Source organism: Balearica regulorum, chromosome 6, assembly GCF_011004875.1.
Source record: "Balearica regulorum gibbericeps isolate bBalReg1 chromosome 6, bBalReg1.pri, whole genome shotgun sequence".
In the NCBI taxonomy this organism is placed as follows: Eukaryota; Metazoa; Chordata; class Aves; order Gruiformes; family Gruidae; genus Balearica; species Balearica regulorum.
This window is the reverse complement of record NC_046189.1, coordinates 16,108,268-16,130,888: the sequence shown is the minus strand read 5'-3', so window position 1 is coordinate 16,130,888 and position 22,621 is coordinate 16,108,268. Positions and strand designations below refer to the sequence as shown.

Genomic DNA, 22,621 nt, shown 5'->3' with positions numbered 1-22,621 from the left:
GGAGCTCATCAGGAAGAGTATTTTCAAAAAAGTTATTCTTGAACAATACCATGTTAAACCCACTATCTAGCATATAGTATATATGGGCTGTATGCTTATTGGGTTTGGTTCTGGAAAGAGTTGTGACAGGAATTGTAGGAAACCAAATAAATAAAAAATCATTTGTAGTCATTGGGTGGTACACAGCTGCCATTTTCCTCAGCCTGCAAAGTGCGTGGCACCTCAATGTTCAGGGTTCAGGCTTTGTAGGCCTGGGAAGGTAAACTGGATTAGAGGCCATTCCTTAGTTGCTGGTGTTTCCTTTGCCTTAATTCATGCTGCCCATATGCCCATATTCCCTCCACATTTAATAAAAATAGACTAATACGTTGTGAAAGCGTTACACAGAAAGTAGCAAACTGCAGCCGTGCTTTAATCTAGAGGACACCATGACAGGACAGGCTGCAGTCCTTACTACAGAATTGCCTAGGTTTTTTCTACTGCACTCAGGACTTTGATGAGTTTGGGGTGTTCTTGCACATCCCACAAAGTGCTTTAACTTGTCTGTCCCAATAAGACATACTAACCCCAACTGCTGTTCTTATTATCTTGCATGATTTGAAAACATGCTACTAAACCAACCTGAATATCAGCCTATTCACTTAAAAAGTGGCAATATTTTCATAGCTTTCAATTTGTTGATGTTCCAGCTTTGAAGTGGAGCATTCCTCAGAAGGCGTAGTCCAGAATCTATCACCAAAAGTGTTACTTTTATGTTGTTTTGTTTAAACTGAGAAAATTTAGCAAACATAGACTGTAATTCACCTCCAAGATGCTATTTTAATCTTCTGTTCTTCATCATATATGTAGCTGACTGTAATTTGCCTATTTACACTTTACATATATTATTTACACTACACTATTTACACTTTACATATATTATAAGCAGACTAGATTGAAAATTCAGAACCTAGTGCTCAAACTGATCATGACAATACTCAGAGAATATTCATGATCAGAATAACATGAAAATTATACTCATCAAGAATTTTGCAGTAGGTAACATTTTACATAACATCTCTGTATCTCCTGGTGAAAGAAAACATAACACAAAAGATACTTCTCAGCCTGAATATACTACAGCAGAATTTATCAGAATATGTCATGTTTCCGACAGAAGAGATGCGTTTGCTTCTTTATTTTAGAAAGAATGTTCTTTAATTAATTATCACTCAGTTCTAAGGAACTACACCATTGTACAACTGTCCCTGCTAAATACAGCATCAGCTCTAGCATCTTTTCCTAAGGCAAAGTACATAGACTGTGCCTGATAAAGCACTTCTTGTGCTCTTATTGCAAAAAAACCCACTAAAAATAATTCTCAGGCTTTCTGTCCAACACAATGGCCATCTTTCTTAGTTATTAAATGATCCACTGCTCCATTACTTTCTGAAAAAAGTCCCACACAGATTTCAGAATTAACTACATAAGTATATTCATCCAGCTATATTTAATTACTTGTGAAATTACTTAGAAATGTTCTGTTTGTTATCTACACAAATACTATATCGGAAAGATCTTCCAGCTGGAAAATTACTGGGCTTCTAGGGAAGCAGTGGTTTATAAGAAAACTTCAAAACCAGGTTTTAATAATACAAAATTCTGTTCTTAAATTCTGTGCCTTTCTACGACTCAAAAATTAAAATCTGAATTCTTCAAGGTGATGACAGTACAACAACCCTAAATGTACTCCTCTAGGGACGTGAAATCTAACCTGAAAAGTTCAGCTCCCTTATGGTCATGACTAACATAATTGTTAAATTGTGCTTCATTTTTCATAGCTCTACTGAATGAATCACTATCCTTCAGTCTCTCTGGCAAAGCCTTGACATTGTTTTCAAGTAAGAACCTGGTGACATTTTAATTTCAAAATAGAAAACTAGTAAAGTTCTTGATTCAATGTTAGAAGATAATGTTTGTTTACACACTTACTAAGGATTTAAGAAAAGCCTGTGTGTATAAAAAAATCAAAATAGGCAGTAAAACAGTTTGTTAGAAAGTGTAACTACGTATTATGATTTGCCTGTCATTCTCAAACAATACATTGTTTTGTTTTCCATTGCTTTTCAGATTCTCCTATTGCAGCATATTTTTTATTGGAATCCTCAGTTTTGAAATCAAATTATATACTTTAATCTAACGTAGCATTACTCAGGGAAGTAAGCCAGTAGTTTGCCCAAGAACAAAAAGCCAGCTTTAATACAGTAGCGATTAATCCAGGCATTGGTCGTGAGAGAGTGCTTACCTGAATAAAGACCATAAATACTAGAGCAAAGTACACAAGAGTTAAATATAATAAAATTAATGCAAATGAGAAAGTGCCTTGTTTGGTAGTCTCCTATCAATATATTGCTTTCACTTGCAAATATCTACATAACATCTGAGTATGCAATGCAGGATGTTCTTGAATGGATAATGGTGAAAGGAAACTAAGTGCAATGCTAATTAACAGTTCCGTTCTGGTGAATATTGTTTTGCATGTGTGCCTTGATCAAGCAAACCACAAAAACAAGAGCTCAGAGTTAATGAGAGTGTTTACAGCCTGTTTGATTGTGATCACTGGGATGAAAAGTTTCTAAGATTTTATTGCCATTACAGACCGACAATAATCATGTTAGAGTGCAATTTCACCCTGGAGAGATAATGTGAAAATGACAGCAAATCAGATGGGTATCATCTTTTTGGGAGGCCACCACCCTTTGCTAGGCCAGCAAATGACAGGAACTGCTAAAGACTGTCAGTGCTTAAATGGCTTGAATACCAGGGTCAGGGCCCTGGTTGGCTATCTGCTCTATGCAATGTTCATTTACACTATATTTGACCATACTAGGAAGTGAGTCTTCTAAGCCATTTTACAGCTATCTCAGCTCATTATTTCTGTGGGGTTTGAGGTATTCTTAATGTCATATTTTATGATTATTGATGACTAGAAACTCAATTGAAAGGAACATTAAAGGAACTTGTGGATTCTGAACAATTTTTAAGTTGATTCAAGGATTCAAGGATGTAATTCTGAAAGATGTGTGAGAGATTTCAGTATTAACATTGGCCAGAGATTTTCATTTTGTGCAGTGATGCACAAAAAAAGAAAGAGAAAAAAAACAACCACATTTCTTACCATAAGGAGGATACACCTCAAAAAATTATGGAAAAGCAAAAACACCCAACTGGAAGATAAATACATACCTGGAAACTTCCCTCCAGCCTATTAAAAAACTTTGTAGTACCAAAGTTGTTAGAGGTATTCCCATATATAAATAAATTAAATAAACATTGAAATAGAAAAGGTGCACTCACTGTGAGGCTGGGGGATCAAACCAAGCAATGAAGAGATATAAATCTAGCTTTTTAACAATTAAGACAAATGCAATGGTTGTTAAAAGATTAATTTTCTCCATTTTTAGGAAACCTGTGTTGAAATGCCTGATTGATTAACTGATGCAAGTCAGGTTAAAGCCCTCCTTTACCATAGCCAGCCAAGGAATATGAATGAAATGTGAACAAGCCAGAGTAGCAACACGGACCACTGACATTTAATACAGTAACTAAACTAGCAAAAATGTGTATGTATTTTTATGAAGAAACTTGTCCAAGGCTCAATAATGTGACAGTAAAGTGAGATATGTGGGAACAGCTAACAGTTATGAAAAAACAGGTATATGAGCACCCAAAAGATAAAGATACGGTCCATGGCATAACTGTTTGGAATATAAAGGACTATAAGTGTTTCGTATCATTTTTCTATTAATCTTCAGGTTTTATCATCTTTGAAATTTGCTGCCTGACAAATGTGATTCTAACTTTGCATAGATCAGCATATATCTTAAAACACTGCTAATATTCTACCGTTGGATACATGTTAATATATTTTACATGAAGAAGAAATGTAAGTAAAATCAATGTAATAATTTTCCTCCTGTAGAGCCTCGATCAGGTATTAAAGAAAGGCATTTGTATTACAGTGAATCGGATTTAATGTGAAGTTAATCCAGGGAGTAATTTAAAGTATGTTTTGCCATAAAATAACTGTTTTCTACTCTTGTTTTCAAAATGTACTGGTACATAAATACTTGTTTAAGCATTTCATTCACTATGATTATTATTTTGAGGTCACGGCAGCTGCATTTAGTTTAAATTTTAATCAAGAATAGTTAATCTCAGACTCTTTTCTGGAATACTCTTACTAAAGTTCAAATGGGAGCACCATTAAATGAACAAACACAAATCAGAAGAGTAAGATATTCTTACAGTACAAAGAAATAAAGCTTTTCAAAATTGATCTCACAAAATGACAACAATAACTCTCAAAGAGGATTAATCCAAAGAAGATCTAATTATTTTGTGCTAATAGAGTTGGAGGCGCTTACTCAACCACAGCTATTCTGCTAGATTCTGATATATTGAAAAAAGAAATCTTGGCACCTCAACCACAAACATGATTACAGAAATGACATAAAAATTTACTAAACTTTCACGACCTCATTTATACTATCTAGTTGTCTGACATGGATTTCAATTATTTTTGCAGTAGGAGGAATTAATTAATTCCACCCAGAGGCTGACAGCTTGACATGCAGATACATATTTGATCATAGATTGATGTGAGCCCCCAAATCCGACAACATATAATTTAATCATGGGAATAATTCCTTTGTGAGGCAGATTTCTGAGTTTTACCCCTGTAACCTCTGGTTACAACCACACTGTCCTAACATCTTAAGGCTGAAAATCCAGCCTGCAGTTCTTTTTCATTAATTACATTAACCTCACAAGCCTAACTGTGTTGTGCACCTACAGATCCTTTTCTTTCAGAAGCCTATGAAAGCTGCTGTGTAAAGTGATTCAGAGTTTTTTAACCAGTACTTGTAATTCAATTTAGCCCAAAGATACATAAATACAAGTGCAAAGATTACAGCAATAAACCCTGTCTTTTCCTCTGCTTTGCCATTCATCTTTCCATTCATTCCAGGTTGCCTCCACCTCTGACCAAAGACAAGTTCTTCCCTGCTCTCTCCATGTATTCCTGCCAGGGCTCATGGATGCTTGCTGTCCACTTTCATGTTCTAGTTGGGATCCCTAACCTATTTAGCATTCCCTCTAATCTTGGGGCCAGGCATGTGAAAGACAAACTTTGCCCCTATAGGCCTTCCTTCACTTAGGTCCCTCAACACTTTTGCTCTAAACTGGGCCTGGTCCTTTCCAGTTAGTTTTCTCACTGGTTTGGGTTTTTTCCCTGTTATTCAACTCACTGCACTCAAACAGACATGCCGAAAAAGTAAACTGAGGAGTACCGGCATTAAGAGGGCATTTTCCCTCACCTTGCCTTTCATCTACAAAATATACTACACATAACTGTATAGCTCACATAGTGAGGAATTTTATTAATACACAACTACAGAATAAGCTTAGATGTATGATTTGATCAATTTTTTTCAAATGCTTATCTACAACAATATGAAAGTAATACACCTGCAAGTCTGTAACAGTTGAGTCACTAGGCAAGGCAGCTTCCTACAGTTTATTCTTGAGTCCTAATGACAATACAGGTATTTAATTGATGCAAAGCAAGTAAATATGAAACATCGTATGTTCTCTAAGACCGAAGGCAACTGCTTCCTAGATCTTCATCACTCTGCAATATAATGCTGATGTCAGTAATAGTCATCACAGGTCAGAATTTTAGTTGGCATGAATCTCATGGGACACAGCGGAGTTATATCAGTTTACATAAGCACACATGTTTTCTGATGTATTTTGGTATAATGGCATGAAGAAGCAAAATCAATGTTTTCTATGTGAAGACTATCTGCGCTGAATCTTTTTTAGTTGAGCTTATATTCAAAGTTTCATTACAAACCCATTGAACAACTTCAATTACACAGACTGATAAGAAGAGTTGTTTAGAAATACATTAATACCTCATGCATATAATAAAGATATATGGATTAACAGTTCATGAAAGATATTTTACTGCTGTCACTAATGAAGTACAAATCATGTTTCAAATGCACATAATTTGTTTGCAATGCTCTCTAGCAACATTTCCATCCTGAAAGTACATAAAATCAAAAATTGTATCAGTTTGAGACAGAAAATTCTGTAGTATATCTTTGTTTCACTACAGGCTTAGCTGACAAAAAATTCAAGATGGACTCCTTTGAAAACCCCCAGCATGAGCAGAGCTACACTGGTGTCCCACAGAGCCAAAGCAGCAGGCAGCTGAGCCAAGAGACTGGTGGCAGCAAGGTGGGACTCTGAGACTCGCCAGACAGAACAGCCCTCCTACGCGTAGAAGAAGGATTCATTATATAAGTATTTCTCAAACAACACAAGTACTGAGCTGTCTTTTACTATATTCACAGCTGCATATCCAGATTATTTGAATTGTGGCTTAGCACTAAACTTAATTGAGAACAACTTTTCCTTTCCTCACTGCTATTCTCGTTACATAGCAAGAATCGATTTCAGCAGGATAGCTGGTTTCTGTTGCAATGCTGGGGTGGGGTTTTTTCAGCAATGTAAGCCTCTTCCAAGCTTCAAATTATAAACTGGGTACATGGCGGAGTGACTTTTAAATGGCATGAAATATTCTAAGAGGAAAACACATCATCTTTAACAAAATAATTATTCCATTTAACTCCACCAGATTTCTACTAGCAGAAAGCTTAAAAATTAGGTCTGTCGCGGTTTTGGAGGACAATATCTTAAACTACCAATTTTAGGTGTCTTATAAAGAAATCCAAATTTAACTTTCTTTGGTGGTGGTGGAATAAATGCTATCTTAAGCATCACTGGGTTTTTCAGTAGCATCCCTTATAGCACTGTAAATTTAATACACATAAGACCTAGGTCTGCTTTGGAAATTATAATTACTTTCTCTTCAGATTTGCTCCAATGTTTTCTTGTGATGAATAAGGCAGTTTCTAAGTTGCTTTTCTGAATCTTGTCAGCACTTCCTGATCCCACGTTTGTAAAACTGTGGCACTTTTCCAAAACATATTGTCTCATAAATCTTACTCAAACAGAAAAATCTTTAAACAGTATTTTGTGGACCTACATCAGTGAATGAACATGGAAACTTTTCTTTTATAAATAGGATTATAGGAACCCCATAAAAGTCGGTTGAGAAGTTTTTCAGACCTTTTAGAGGTTTTGAGTTTTAAAAAGAAACTAAAATAAATATCTCATGATAATCCTATTCATGATGCCTATAGAATCTCTATTTATTAGATCTGTCATTGCATTTAACTAGCTGCTCATAATTATCAAAAAGATAAACACTGTTGTAAGATGGATTCATGGCAGTGCATTCTGTCTATTAATAAAAAAAAGTCCCTGCAGTTCCTCTACTGTTGGATTAGATGGTATAATCATGTAATCTGCCAGATCATTTACCAGCATCCTCCCATAGAACTGGACTGTTTTTATTTAGCTGCTAGATTTAGCTATCATTCTAAAATTTAAAATGAGAATGACTAAATTGGTAGTTATTACAGTCAACCAATATGTTACAGTGGTTCTCCTACTCACATAGAATCATAGAATGGTTCAGGTTGGAAGGGACCTAAAAGATCACCTAGTTCCAACCCACCTGCCATGGGCAGGGACACCCTCCACTAGACCAGGTTGCCCAAAGCCTTATCCAACCTGGCCTTGAACACTTCCAGGGATGGGGCATCCACAACTTCTCTGGGCAACCTATTCCAATGCCTCACCACCCTCACAGTAAATAATGTCTTCCTAATATCTGATCTAAATCTACCTTCCTTCAGCTTAAGGCCATTACCCCTTGTCCTGTCACTCCATGGCCTTGTAAACAGTCCCTCTCCAGCTTTCCTGTAGGCCCCTTTAGGTACTGGAAGGCTGCAGTAAGGTCTCCCCAGAGCCTACTCTTCTCCAAGCTGAACAACCCCAACTTTCTCAGCCTGTCTTTGTAGGAGAGGTGCTCCAGCCCACTGATCATCTTCGTGGCCCTCCTCTGGACTTGCTCCAACAGGTCCGTGTCTTTCTTGTGCTGGGGACCGCAGAGCTGGACACAGTACTCCAGATGGGGTCTAACGAGAGTGGAGTAGAGGGGGAGAATAACCTCCCTTGACCTGCTGGTCACACTTCTTTTGATGCAGCCCAGGATACGTTTGGCTTTCTGGGCTGCGAGCACACATCGCTGGCTCATGTTGAGCTTCTCATCAACCAACAACCCCAAGTCCTCCTCCTCAGGGCTCCTCTCAATCCATTCTCCACCCAGCCTGTATTTGTGCTTGGGATTGCCCTGACCTACGTGCAGGACCTGGTACTTGGCCTTGTTGAACTTCATGTGGTTCACACAGGCCCACCTCTCAAGCCTGTTGTGGTCCCTCTGGATGGCATCCCTTCCCTCCAGCATGTTGACAGCAACACACATGATGACACAGCTTGGTGTCATCAGCAAACTTGCTGTGGGTGCACTCTATATCACTGTCCATGTCGCCAACAAAAATATTAAATAGCGCCGGTCCCAATACCAGTTCTATTCCACATTCAGATTTGACATAATCTCAATATTTGACATTTATGTTTACATTTAATGCTGTAGGTATTCATATCACTTAACACAGTAAACAAAAGGACAAGAACTTCCTCAGATCTTTCAATATATCCCAGAAAGAAAACAAAAAAGCTATTTCTGAATAATATAGAGTTTATCAAGTAGGCTATGAGTATGGATCTTTTTCTCAACTAAAATTTCACTGAAAATTATACAATATCAGAAAAGCTTTTGGGTTTGAATAATTAGCATTTTCTTATGAAAAGCAAGCCTATATTTTGTCAAAACCCACTTATCAGTAGAGCACAGAACAGTGCAAGCATTTTGCAGTCACTTTGCTTTTTTCTGAATGTTTGCCGTGGTACATGACAGAACAGCTTTGTGTCTTCGGCAGTTGATTCTTACATGCATCAGCTCCTGGTCCATCTGATAAGCATTGTTCTGCTCCTCTAAATCACTAAGTACATTAGACCTCTGCTTAACTGACATAAGTATATATCAGCCAACTCCTGAATGTCTGTTTTATCAGGGAAACTCTCAGCAGCCCAACAACAAACAACAGTCTGGTCCTAATTCCTAGTCTCAATGATTTTATAATCTGGTTCGCTCATGACAACTCGGATTAGGACACCAGGATGGAATAAGAACCAAGATGTCCAGCTATGAAAATAAGCATATTAATTCACAATTCTGTAGTTTCTTCATGTGTATGCTTAAGGCAATTGACTCATCTTTTCAGAGAGGAGCAGGTAGTAAAGCATTGACAGAGAAGGAGGAACAAAAATCCTAAGTGTAAAAATTCATAAGGAAAATAAATGAACCTAATAAGTTCCCATTCATGTTCCTTTTAACAAGATTAAATTTCCTCTTATAGCTAATCAAGAAATTAATATCAACATAACATATGTTATTAACATTATTTTGAACCACTGCGGACATGTTTTCAGCTCCAACAAAGGGTGACAAATTCAGTATTTTAAGCTCAGACCACCTAGTAAGAGCTATTTGCACATAAATATACATATTATAACTGTAATATCTAAGCCAGCTCCACTTCCAAAAGACCAGGAATAATTATCCACTTATATCAATAGATTCAAAATTCAATCAAGTGATCTAACTGAGTCTGTGGAGCCAGCTAGACTGGACACGTAATTGTCATCTCTCTAGAACAGGAGAGATGTCTTCTGCAGGAGACTTTTGTCTTGTGCAAAAGTACCTGATCTAAAGATCTGTTTACCTCAACAGATTTGGATTTCTGCATTCTATACCTCTTGCCAGGAACTGCAATACATACAAATTATGATACTTAGCAGGTTTTGATCCCATACTACCAATGTATGTTTAGAAGACAAATTTTCTAGACTGGATTATTGGATGTATTAAAAAAAAAGATAAAGGTTCTGGAGAATTGAAGCGTATTGTATCTACGGTACAGAAATTTTAAAAGTTCCTGAAGGCAGAATGTAGATTTTTGTTCCTGTTTTGTTCAGTCATTTTTGACAGAATGATAGAAAATTTCAGCTTCAGTACTTTGTCTCTAGAGAGACACACATCAACTGAAAATATCTACAAATGTCAGAAAGAAAAACTGTATTAAGTTGCTGGAAAAAACACAACAGGCATAAAGCCAAAAGATCCATTGAACTTTAACCTGCCTATCAATACAGAGAGCTGGCCATCAGTATCTTCTGGAGAAGTCATGTAGCTGAAAATGTCTGGGACCTGTCCAAGCAAAAAAAATGAAGGAAAACTACTGCCACAGTAAATGAATAATTTTCTTTTCATCTCTTTTCTTTGAGATGTATTTCTACGTGTCACTGTAAGGAAGCACTTTCAGGGAACTGCATATACCTGATGTACTGGAGGAACTGGCTTCCTCCCATGACCCAACAAACAGTGCCAGAAGTCACTTTGCTGCCTGAAAGTTTTCTTAAACTAGGTCAAAGGAAAGAAGCCAATCTACAGAGCGATCCAGTCTGTCTTCAGGTTTGAGGTTTGGCATAAGTTTCAGCTCTGATAGCATGTTAAAATTTCAATTATTAAGAAAACCTTAAATCAGACTTTAAAAAGTATTAACAAAATGGGTAATCCACCTTAGATATGGAAAAGGAAAAAAAAAAAAAGCAGCATTCATAGTAAAACTATAGCATACCAGAACTGCTAGTAATACCCATAACAAGGAAATGTTTAAGTAAGGTCCCTCTTATACTGATTTTGCTTTAAATCCTCAGCATTTACAGACATGCAGCCAGTTTGGTCTGCAACATTTGTATGTTCAAAAGGCATCTCACTGGGAATGCTTTATGCCTGTTTTTGTGTCTTGTTCGTTGAAATAGAAGGAAAAGCGATATAGGCATGTAACTATACAGAGGATTAAAAGCCAATTAAATGTACACAGAATGCTCCAAAAGAGACAGATTTTCCATTTCCATCAGCCAAAAAAACATATCAACCTCTTTAAAAAGCCAGTACATATAAATAGTGTAGCTGCTTAGGTCATCTGCAAAGCTTTCTATATAGTAAAGAATTGAATTATGGTTTCCTGTTCCGCTATTTGTTGTCTTTGGTCAGCACCCAGGTGCACGGAAAAGTTTTTAAAGTAATGTTTATCACTGAAAAAAGAAAATTCTTGAGAGCTACAAACTGGATAGCTGCTTTAGCAGGAAGAAGAGGATTTGCTTAATGTTGTTCTGGCACACAAAACATAAATCTGGTCTCAGAGAGAGATGCTATATAATCTAGTCTTTTGCTTCTTTCACAAATTGTACGCTGCCAGAATTGACAGAAGATTTTTACAAGCCCTAAAGTGCAAAGCTTTCTGTGTAAATATACATGTTCATTTTTAGTTATTAGCTCTAAAAGTTGTGTGGCTTTTCTCCTTTAATATTGTGAAGAAGACAAATTTTGAATGGTCTGTCATTTATCAAATTTCCCATCAAGAACAGCTGCTGCATAGCCAGAACTGGAGACTGGAGAGCTCAGTCATGTACATTTTACCCACAACAGTAGCAATTACGTGTATAAGCAGTTCCATTAGCATCAAGAGGGAGACGACGTAATTATAGATTTGTACAACTTGGCCTCAGAACAAAACAAAAACAAATCCAGGAACTTAATTTCTGATCAGTCATCTTACACATTAAATATACATTATGCCCAGAAACAGGAGGCTCAAATCAGTTATCTAATACAGGCATCTTGCGCCATTGGAGATGCCCTGGAGTATCTCACCTGGTCCCCAGCTGCTGCTCCAGAAGAGCACAGGTGTCCTGCAGGTCCTGTGTCATATCTGCCAGCCCTGGGTGGATGTCTTGGGCACCCTTAGGTGTCTCAAATGGCACTAGATGCCTGTATTTGAGAGACTGACTCAAGCCTAAGCTGTCATTTCTTTACAGGTTAAGCAGATATACGATCCTTCAGACAGAAGATATTCAGTTCAGAAATCACTGAAATCTACTTGAAGATAAACGGGAGAAGGCTTACATTTCTTCAGAGACAGAGAGTGTGTGGGATGGTGCTACTGCTGCAGTATGACATAAAAAGCCTGGTCTCGTACATGTGTTGCGAGGAGAACAGAAAAAAAGAGACAGAAAGCCAGAGAGACAGAGACAGAGAAAGCGCATATATACTGCAGTCTTCTGAGATGTTGGGAGCACAATTATCCCTTGTTTTGTATGAGTTTTCACCTTTTGTGATTGATTATAACCTGGTTTAACAAAGGAGGCCTTGTCATTTACTACTGTGCCCAGGTTTTACCTTACTTCTCAGTCAAGTGTGACGCCTGAGTAACATGCATAGGAAAGCAACATACATTCTTAACACCAAAATCTTTTTACATCACCAGCATGGGATTAAAGGAGCACAGGTTAAATCTGCCTCCACAGATGGGTAAATAATGTACTGGCCATAACATAAATGTGAAACAAACCCATCAGAGAAAATGTATGGTAATTTTTTTGGTCTCTTTTGAGATCAGCTATGCTTTGTAGTCCTTGCCTGGACTCTATGTTCCTAATCCAATTTATTAGTTACTAGGTCTGACTACCCAGTTACCCAGAGAACATGTGAGTGCTCCAGTGTAAGGATCTCCCTCCTCCCCTTTCCTGTCTCCCAGTTCTAAATCTTCCCAGTCACCTCCCTCAACCCTCTGAACTGAGGACATACGCTGTGGTTCCCTGGGGAAACCAACTGAGATTTTTTTTTTCTCAGTCAGCTGTATGAGAAGGTACCTGTCCCCAAGGAATAGGACTTACATCGCTGCTCATCACGACCAAGCTGGAATCCAGTCTCTCACCTGTCCTTCCCATGGCATCTGCTCATTTGACCTTAAAAGCCCTCCAAATCACATCCAGATATTTTTATGTGAGGATGGGAAAGGAACTAAAGGACAAACTTGTTCAAAAGTGATGGTTATCTTAAAGACAATTTTCAGAAATGAGCTAATAATAAAAGGATACATAAAATGATACTATCTTTTAAAATAGCTTAGCACTTCACCCTATTTTAAAAAAACCACACAATAATTTAAAAATTCAGTTTATCGTGTTCAATCACATTTTTTAGGCTTGTCCTGCTTTTGGCTGGGATAGAGTTAATTTTCTTCCTCGTAGCAGTTATAGTGCTGTGGTTTGGATTTAGGATGAGAATAATGTTGATAACCCACTGATGTTTTGGTTGTTGCTAGGCAATGTTTACAGTAAGGCAAGGACTTTTCAGCTTCTCATACTGCCCTGCCAGCGAGGAGGCTGGGGGTGCCCAAGAAGCTGGGAGAGGACACAGCCAGGACTGCTGACCCAAACTGGTCAAAGTGATCTTCTGTACCATATGATCATGCTCCATATATAACTGGGGAGAAGCTGGCTGGGGGGTGACAGTGGCTCGAGAACTAGCTGGGCATCAGATAGTGGGTGGTGAGCAACTGTGCTGTGCGTCATTTGTTTTGTATATTCTATTATTATTATTACTATTACTGTTACTGTTACTATTACTATTACTATTATTATCTTCCTTTTATGTCATATTAAACTGTCTTTATCTCAGCCCATGAGTTTTACCTTTTTTTTCCGACTCTCTCCCCCACCCCACTGAGCAGGGGAGGGAGCAAACGGCTGTGTGGTTCTTTTAGCTGCCTGCCGGGTTAAAACGCGACAAGGCTCTGTGATTATATGATGTGAGGTCCAAAACTCTGACTTAATTTACAAAACAAGAATATTTTTAGAGAGTTAAAATTGTATGAGTAAGATGGGCACTAACTAACACGTATAGTTGGAGAAAAGGAATCAGCGGCTGACAAGAAGCAAGCGAATGATTGTCTAAATGGATAATTACCAGAATGTCCTGGCTGGATTTATTGAATCAGCATCTTACCCATTCCCACTCTAACTAGGACCACAGGGACTTCAAAACATTTATCTGACAGGAGGTACATGTCTTAGCTCTCCTTAGCTCCACTGTTTCATTTATGCAAAATTACGGACTATTATTTATGCATAATACTTTATACTGCAGGCCAATAAGAGGAATGTATTAAACCAATCAAAGCAACTTTCACAGGCAGTTTCTGCCTGTAGAATTCACAGACATTTCAACAGTCTCTCTGATATTTGCAATGGTCATGGTACAAACATCATCCTTAAAGGGATGATCAGTAATACATATGACCTTTCCTTTTCATGAGGTTCTGAAAATCACTAGTATGAATACAATCATGCAAGTATGAATGGATTCCTGGCCTCTGTACAATACTCTTATGCATAAACTTTTAGTATCTTTTTTTTTTTTTAATGAAACAACATTTGTTAATACAATGCCAGTTTATCTATTACAGACTAGAAAATTAATGTGTTCAGACTGTGGAAAATGTCTGTGGTATGGATGCAAGTAATTAATTTAGCAGCTTTATATGTTCAAATTGAGACATTGTCCTGTTTTTGAGATTCTCATTGAAGCAGGCAGTGTTTCTGTTCTTTACCATTATTCACTCAAGACTGTACAAAGTGGGAGACAACCATCTTAAGCTGCTGTAGAGAGCTTCCAGCTACTGGAAGTTACTTGACTTTGCTTCTGGCCTATGGCACAACTATTGCTATATAGAAGTTTTCTCCTAAAAAGTCATTATAAAAGTAATATAAACAAACACATCCCTCTATCTTTATATACAATCTATTCCACTAAAATCAGACTACTTGCTTTATTTTTTAGGAAACCATCAAAACATATAAAGTGCCTATAAGACAGAGCAAAATACTGGTCTGGCAATAATTTAGACACCTGCTTCAGCTCTTTAAAGATCCCAGTCACCCTCTCGTACTTCTTTGCTACTTAAAGACGTCAGAAGTGCCACCAGCCCCGCGCAGGACAGCATCTGGGGTAGCTGCATAGTGGAGACCTGAACACGGCTGTCCCAACGCTGAGGCAGAATTAAGTTTAGCCCGCACTTCTGAGAACATTTGAATTTGCTCTGCTGCAAATCTATAATTGTAATATTTACAGTTTTCCAAAGGAAAGAAGTACTATTTGTTAAATCTGAAAGCCTCATCTGTGAACAATGGAAAATACTACTAAACTGGACTTTTCAAATAGTGCCAGCTATTTTGCTGCCGAATTGCACAGCATACCATATCACGTCACTGGAGACTAAAATAAAACCTTCCCAGAAACCCAAGTGCCCTATAATACTAATTTTAAGAGATTCCACAGTTATTCCAAGAAAATGTTTTTATCTAAATTTGGATGTTAATTCCTATAGTCAAACCAATTTTGAAAAAGACTGTATGTTTGGCATAAACATAAGAAACTACATGGAATAATATGTTTTTTATGTGCACCACGTGAGCTGTATCTCACTGAATGTCAGCTGAAAAGTAAAGCTAAAGGTTAAGAGGATATTTTTTTCACTTGTGATTCTGCCTTGGCACCAAACTCTCAATAATTATACAAAGACTTCTTAACCACTCAGTGACCTCTGAAGTAGATTCTCCATAGCAATATGTCTCTGAATGTGTTTCTAGAGGTTAGAAAGTCATTTAGTCATTTGTCAGCTATAAGACCATACCTTCAGTTGTACAAAATACTTCAGAGTTCTCGTTGGTCAAAAAGCCCCAGATAAGTTCAAAAGATCCCACCCTTTTTAAGTTGGGACCCATCCATCAGTCTGGCATATTCATTTTATTATAGCTTTGCTTATGTATTTGATGCTACTGGCATTACTGAAATTTAGTCATAATAACAGGTACCAAAAGAAAATAGAAGGAACAGATAGAAAAAGAACTGGTGCATCAGCAGAGGAGTATAATAGTAGTAAAACTGTATGAAAGTTCCCAGCTCCCTGACCTTTTCTGACTATTTGCTATGGAAAATCTGAAAAGATCACAGTCTCATCCTGCTGTTTCCTGAGACAGGAGTAACTGCCACTGTTTAATTAATAGTTAACTGCCCTGCCACTTTTTACATACTTTCTGCTGAGAGATGCATTTATTCATTTACTGTGATCGAGCCTATTGGATTGCCTAGAAAACCGCTCCATTCAGCATATGCTGGGACAGGGCAGCTGCAAAGGCCTGAAAGTGCTGAAGTCTCATGAGTCCTGACAGAGGAATTCCCTTCAAGGTCAGGGACACTCATGCCCTGCACATTCCCCAGCCAGAAGAATTTCTTCACAGGAAGGTAAAATACAAAAAATGATGTTGGGAACAAGAGAAAAAAATCTACTGTTATATCTTGTAGTAACTAAGCAAGAACATTCAGTGCAAGGGAAATTTTTCTCCTTTTCCTCTTCACATCATGTAATATTTATATAACTCGCTTATTCTTCTTTTAAGCTGGGGGATACATTATGTCCAGATGCCGATAGTTTAAATTATGTCTTAATCTGAACTTTAAAGTATAAAATAAAACCTCATCTTGTAATTTTTATCCTTTTCAACAAGGAGGGGTCATGCCATTAATACTAGGAATCTGACCCAGTGATTTTCAAATAAAAAGATGTAAACCCACTTTGTGCTTGGTTTTAACTTTAGAAAGTATTTATGTGAAAGTGAAAAACAGAGACTAAACAAAAACATTTGTGATATGGTGATTTTAGGTTACTTAGCACTTTTAGAAATAGACTAGAATTTTACGGAGAATGTCAAGTCTGATTTTTGAATTTCCCAAAGTCAAAAATAAGTTCTGAGTTAAGGGAAGGTTTTTTTGAAAAGGAAAAAAAAAAAAAAAAGCACATGCTTACATAGAAAATATATGTTATGTGAAAGTAACCATTTTGTGGAAATCTTTCATAAAAATAGAAAACTAACAATATTAAATGACTTGAAAGAAATACTTTCAGAAGAAATTTGCAGTCAGTTTGTCACATTTGATCATTTAGAATTACAATTAAAACGTCCTACAGAACCAGCAATGCACTATTTGATCTTCTTTTATAAGCTGTATATTCTGCCCTGCCGTCACCCTAACTATGCCACCTTGTAAAGGTTTACTCTGTTGTCAATAAAATCTAAAAAGCTGTTTCGAATTAGTCACATCTGAATTAAAAGTTTACTTAAAATTCTACAGAATCCTACCAATTTTTTACTCCTGGTTAAAGAAAGAGGTTTTGTCAACTTCCCAAAATTTAAACATCACATATTTATTTGGCTTCTACATCCAGTCTTGAGCAAAAAGCAGCAATTCATATAAATGTAGTAATAAGCGGTTCTTCACATTTCATTATGAATATATGATTAAGAGTTTCTATGCTGTATAGATATAACCAGTAGGTTATTTAAATTTCCTCATCTCTTTTCCTTTCAATGACTGGAAATTTAAAAAAAAAAAAAATAAAAAAATCTATTAGAAGTGTTTGAATCCCAAGGCATCTTGTTTGGAAACTAACCTAGGAGTAAATTATGTATAAACGTGTTTGCCAAAGAGCTGTATGCATTTCTATCATTGTGACAACATACTTAATTTATTTCTTGTGAGTTAACGTCTTCTTTTTTGCCAAGACAGTTTATTTGCATAGAAATTAGCTGTGCTAAAATGTTAAGATACAGAGCGGAAGAGACTGGGAGTGTGGGGTTGCAGTTGGTAGAATAGATTATATTTTCATACCACTTTCTCTCCAACGATATTGTGACATTTTATAAACAAGTCGAGACCTGCACACCAAATTTTATCTCTGTTCTACAAATAGGGATACTGAGGAACATGAGAAGATAGGTGCCAGGGGTCATGGGAAATGGAACACGGCTCTCTTGGCTCACAGGCTTATTCTTGCCACTCTGTGCCCTGTCTTTCTCCCATATGCTGAAAACCCAGCAGGCGGTTAGCGACATTGCCCAAAACTACGGCCTCAAGACACCACAGTGACTGACTACCAAAAACTACCTGCCTGGCCAAACCTGACTTTTAAATGAAGTTCAAAATGTTTCCTATAAGGTCCACTCCTGATGTTTGTGTTCCAATCTCTAAATCACCTTTCTGCCGTACTCTCTGATAAGTTATCTCTATTTTGCTTAACATGGCCATACTATCTAGCTTAAAAAAAAAAAAAAAAAAAAAATGGTTTCAGAGGAGTCAGTTCTGCCAAACCTATCAGCTGGTTAAATATGAATGAAGAGCTAACTTAAAATGCCACATTTCGTTGCAAAATTCAAACAAAATTCAGTTACATAATTTACATCTTTTCTTTCCTTACTGAATAGCACGGGCAAATGAGAAAAAACAGATTATACTGCTACAATATAGTAGATCCATAATATTTGCAGGTAACTAACATATTCACTGAAGAAACTACAATACTAATATTAATTATGAAAAATTGGGAAAAAAGATTGAAATTTTGAGTAAGATACTTGATTATAATAATCTTTTCACTCCAAAGGCTGTTAGTTAATGCAGATTTCTTGTAACTAAATCAAGGATCAATGAATGACTTTGCTCATTAGTGTTCTGCCTCTTGTTTAAAATGCAGTAGTTCAAGCAGTCCACGAAAGACAAATTTATTACTCAATGCAAAGGAATTTGAAGGATATCAAATGTACATGGCAATAATCCTATTGGAAACTATGGTGTATTTTAATTCAATGTATTTATTGTATTCAATGTATAATATTGAAAAATAAAATCGGTAAGCCACATATAACCATTGATCTGTCATAAATCTGTGAAGTCAATCTTTTCACTATAAATACAAATTACACTCATGAAAGCTGGGGTCATTTGAATATATGTGCACATACAGAGCTAGTGGCTGGAGACCATCCTTGTTTCCAAATGACATTTAGCTATGTAACTCGATGCTGCTATTTGTTACCAAAATGCCTTTTTTGCTAGGAAAATAAGTAAGCATAACAGGATTTTTTTTCATCTACAAATCATTTTATAAGTGGTATGCTCAAAAACACAATAATGCTTAATGTTTCATTTTTCTCAAACCACATGAGAATAATTGTCTGGTGTTTACAAAGTTCTTGCACAGGATGAGATAAATACTTCAGTATCATTAAATGACACATATCCTAATTTTGTTTAATGTCCCTTTCTAAATTTGTCTCTGTGACACAATGATTGAATTCCCATCACCAGTTCTACTGCTTCTTAGCAAACAGCAACGCTAGGGCACAGTTACTGCCTTTTACTTATTAAGTACTTAAACAGGTTGCCATATTTCGGGTTAGATGTTCAGAGATGTATCAATGCCAAGACTTGCTTTTGTAACATAAAAAGCAATTTTCTTATGCAGAAATAAAATTGCTTTGAAAGCCACTGGGAGAGAGGCCACATGTGATATTACAAAACTTCTGAGAAAAAAAGAGCCTGTTTGCTGTCAAACAGGACAAACAGCTCTACAGCAGAGAATGAATGGATGGTGTTTCCCATGCGCAATATTTACAGTATTTACATTTATTTACTACTAACCTCAGGAGCATTCTCAAGACATACTTTTAAAACCATTTACTTTTCTTTAGTATTTACATGCCAATGACAGGAACCCCTCTGAAAGGTACCAGTGAAGAAACTGATTATTTTAGCTATATTTTTCTTTTGAAAAGTCTCCACAATTTATTGCTCTCAAATCTTGTCCCCATCTATAAATAAACTCCACAGAACCAAACTGAAATATGCATCTTATTTCACTCTGATCTTGAAAAGTTTTTGTACCAAAAATATGATATTTTTCAGCTCAGTTAAGAACTCCTGTGACTGCTTGTCCAAAATCCTCATCTGCCGTGCAGATGGGGAAACTCCACCCACAAGCGATGGTAAAGGCATGTGAAGCCGCTAGTGGAAGAAGTAGTTTCCTGAAACTATCAGAAGTCCCCCACATGCCTAAGGAGGAACAGACGAAGTACTTACAAGCAGATGCCTCTCGCCTTATTTTCTCTAATTCAGCCTGCCCGGATGCTAAACACATTTTTCCTGCTATGTCAGAGGTGCATATTGCTTGACAGAGAAGTTCAAAGGTTTGATTACCAAATGTACGACTTAAATTCATAACTGTTTTTTTCTGATGTGTAAATCGGATCAGTTATCAGCAAACAAAAGACAGAATTAGTCCTTCAATCAGCAGGCTATTTAAGCCTGTGTGTAACTCTAAGGTCAGTCCAATTAAGTCAACAGCCTACTTCTGCATTTAAACTTCACAGATTTGAGTGTCAGAACAGATAGCTGAGTTCACCTATTCTGACGACTTGCATAAAATTTTGCAGCTGTCCTTGCTCAAGCTAAAGAACAATCATCAACAGTTTCCAGTCTGCTTCCTCCCCTCACAATATTTTCCAAGCAGAGATATCACGTGGATTTTCTTGGTTGCTTTCTGGGGACCCCCGGGAGGCAGAGCACAGAACCTCACCAGCTGCAACAGGCTGCAACGCGTGCGCTGGCGCACAGGCGTACTTGGTGGCACTTCAGGAGATCTTTACAGAAAAACTTGTCCGCTTGCCGATTCCTTTGCATATCAGAAGTGTACCTCAGTGCCCTCTCACTATATCCCCAGACAAAAGGATATACATAACTAAGTAGCTTGAACCATGATGGCCTTAATTTTGAGAGTTACCCAATAAAAAGCAATGGAGATTCTTATTCTCAATCCCCTTCTGAACTCTAAAAATATCATGCTGTAACCATACAACATTAGAGTGGATTGTTCAGAATTTGATTGGGGAACTACAGGTGGATTGTGAAATATTTTTAATTCTTCCAGCCTTTTTGTATAACTTAAAGTTTTGGAGGATTTATTTCAAAAACTTCAATACTACAATGTTTAAACTGCAGTGATTTATGTTTTATGGTGCAATGGCATTTCCCTAATTGTGTTTTTTCATTACTACACAAGAAATAGCCGAGCTTTCTCAACACCATGTTACATTACTTTTCAGAAAGAGAAGTACTGTATTTCCCCCGATGTTCATGCCCCAGAATTCAGTAAGCATGACATATTCTCTTTGATAAGCATGTTTCATGGCAACATAGCAGGTCAAGTATGTGTATTATTCATTGTAAAATAGGTGATAAAGCCAGAGTTCTTTAGCTAATGATAGATTTTTTTACAAGAACACTAAATTACATTATCTCCATCCTTGGACTCCAAGGATGGACCCTCTTCTTATAAACTCAGCTGAACAATACCCTGCAAAAATCTGATCAAAGTGGGCCCTGCTTTGAGGGTGGGGGTAGAGAAGACCTCCAGAGCTCCCTTCCAACCTGAATTATTCTACAACCCAGTAAAGGTCATTAAAAAACTCTTTCTTCATGACTGTCAGATCAGTTGCTAAATTTTCCTTTCTCACACTGTAAAGTTACCTTCACCGACAGAAAATCATTACAAGAAGCTATAATAACTAGAATAAGCTTGGGATCTTGAAAAAGAAGATATGAAACAGCTGCTTATCTACTTAACTCAGTGAAGTTAAAGTAGCCTTTGCTACTGATAACTCAAAATTAACTCATACTCTTAGTTATTAAACACAGTGAACCTCCTTAAATCACCCTGTGGTTCTTACCAGGTGACTTTAAAGAAAGAGGAATTAATTTTGCCCACATGATTATGCTGCTGGTTAAACACCCTGGGTCTTTATTAGTTCTAAATGTTAAATCAAACATATCTTCCTAATCCAAGCAACATTGGTCTCTTCCCTTTTTTCCTTTCTTCAGCCTTTCTAGTGAAATCTAAATAGTTTATGAGCTTGTCAGCAAAACCTGACATGATTTGGTTTTCTTCTTGACAACATAAACACACCTACACTGGGTCACAATAAAAGTCCATCTGGCTCAGTATGCAGTTTCGAAAATGGCCAAGAGCAGATGTCCAGAGAAGAGAAAAAGAGCATAAGTAGTATACAGTGATATGGATACTCTCCTAGCCTCCAGCCATGTGGGGTTCAAGGACTCCCTGACATGGAGATGGTTTCTATGTATCTAGAAATATATTACTCTTCTATGAAGTTGTTCAGTCTCCTGCACCCACGTAAACTTCTGGCATCCACAAGGTCCTTTAGCAAGGAAACCCACAGTATAATGTTATGCAGTGTAAAGAACCTTTTATCATTTATTTATAAAAGGTCATGATGATCTCTTTTTTGTTTCTTGCTTTTAGTCATTCTTAACATACTTATAATTCACAATTTGAAACCCTGTTGGCACTATATGCAGCAGCAAAATACTTGTACTTCTTACCCCACAATCACTATGCAAGTCATCAAAAGATTTTATCTACATACTACAGAACTGTGTGCAAAGACATTTTTTTTTAACACTCAGCTTTCAGGGAAGGATATAAAGCTCACTGTACTATCCTGTAACTGGATTCCTGCCACTGGTTGTATGTTCCTTTCCATTACAAGAAGTGAGTTAGGATAACCTTAAAAAATGAAGCTTTCATCTTTGTCTGTCTTGCACGTGTCTGGAATACCTCTTCCATAAAGACCTAGTTGCTCCTATAAGTCTGCCTTTCATTTACCTACTCCCTTTATTCCCAAAATAGTACCCTGACATTTACTTTCAGCCGCCATCTTCTTCAAGAAAGCACCTTGTTGTCCATATAGGCACTCGCTGACTGCTACAGCCACTAGCTGC

The 22,621-nt window shown here is 37.1% G+C and overlaps 1 protein-coding gene across 13 annotated transcripts in view; it reads right to left on the bottom strand.

Moving 5' to 3' along the window:
• The window catches only part of PDE1A (phosphodiesterase 1A), a 162,805-nt gene that overhangs the window by 71,299 nt on the left and 68,885 nt on the right, over positions 1 to 22,621 (bottom strand). The window contains exon 1 of one of the 13 annotated variants that reach the window (XM_075756495.1): positions 11,798 to 12,103. The exons of 11 other annotated variants lie outside the window; for them this stretch is intronic. In XM_075756495.1, coding sequence (XP_075612610.1) covers positions 11,798 to 11,853 — 56 coding nt within the window. In that variant the 5' untranslated portion in view covers positions 11,854 to 12,103. Of the gene's footprint in view, positions 1 to 11,797; positions 12,104 to 22,621 lie in introns of those variants that run through there. One more of the 13 variants, XM_075756490.1, reaches the window with a different exon arrangement.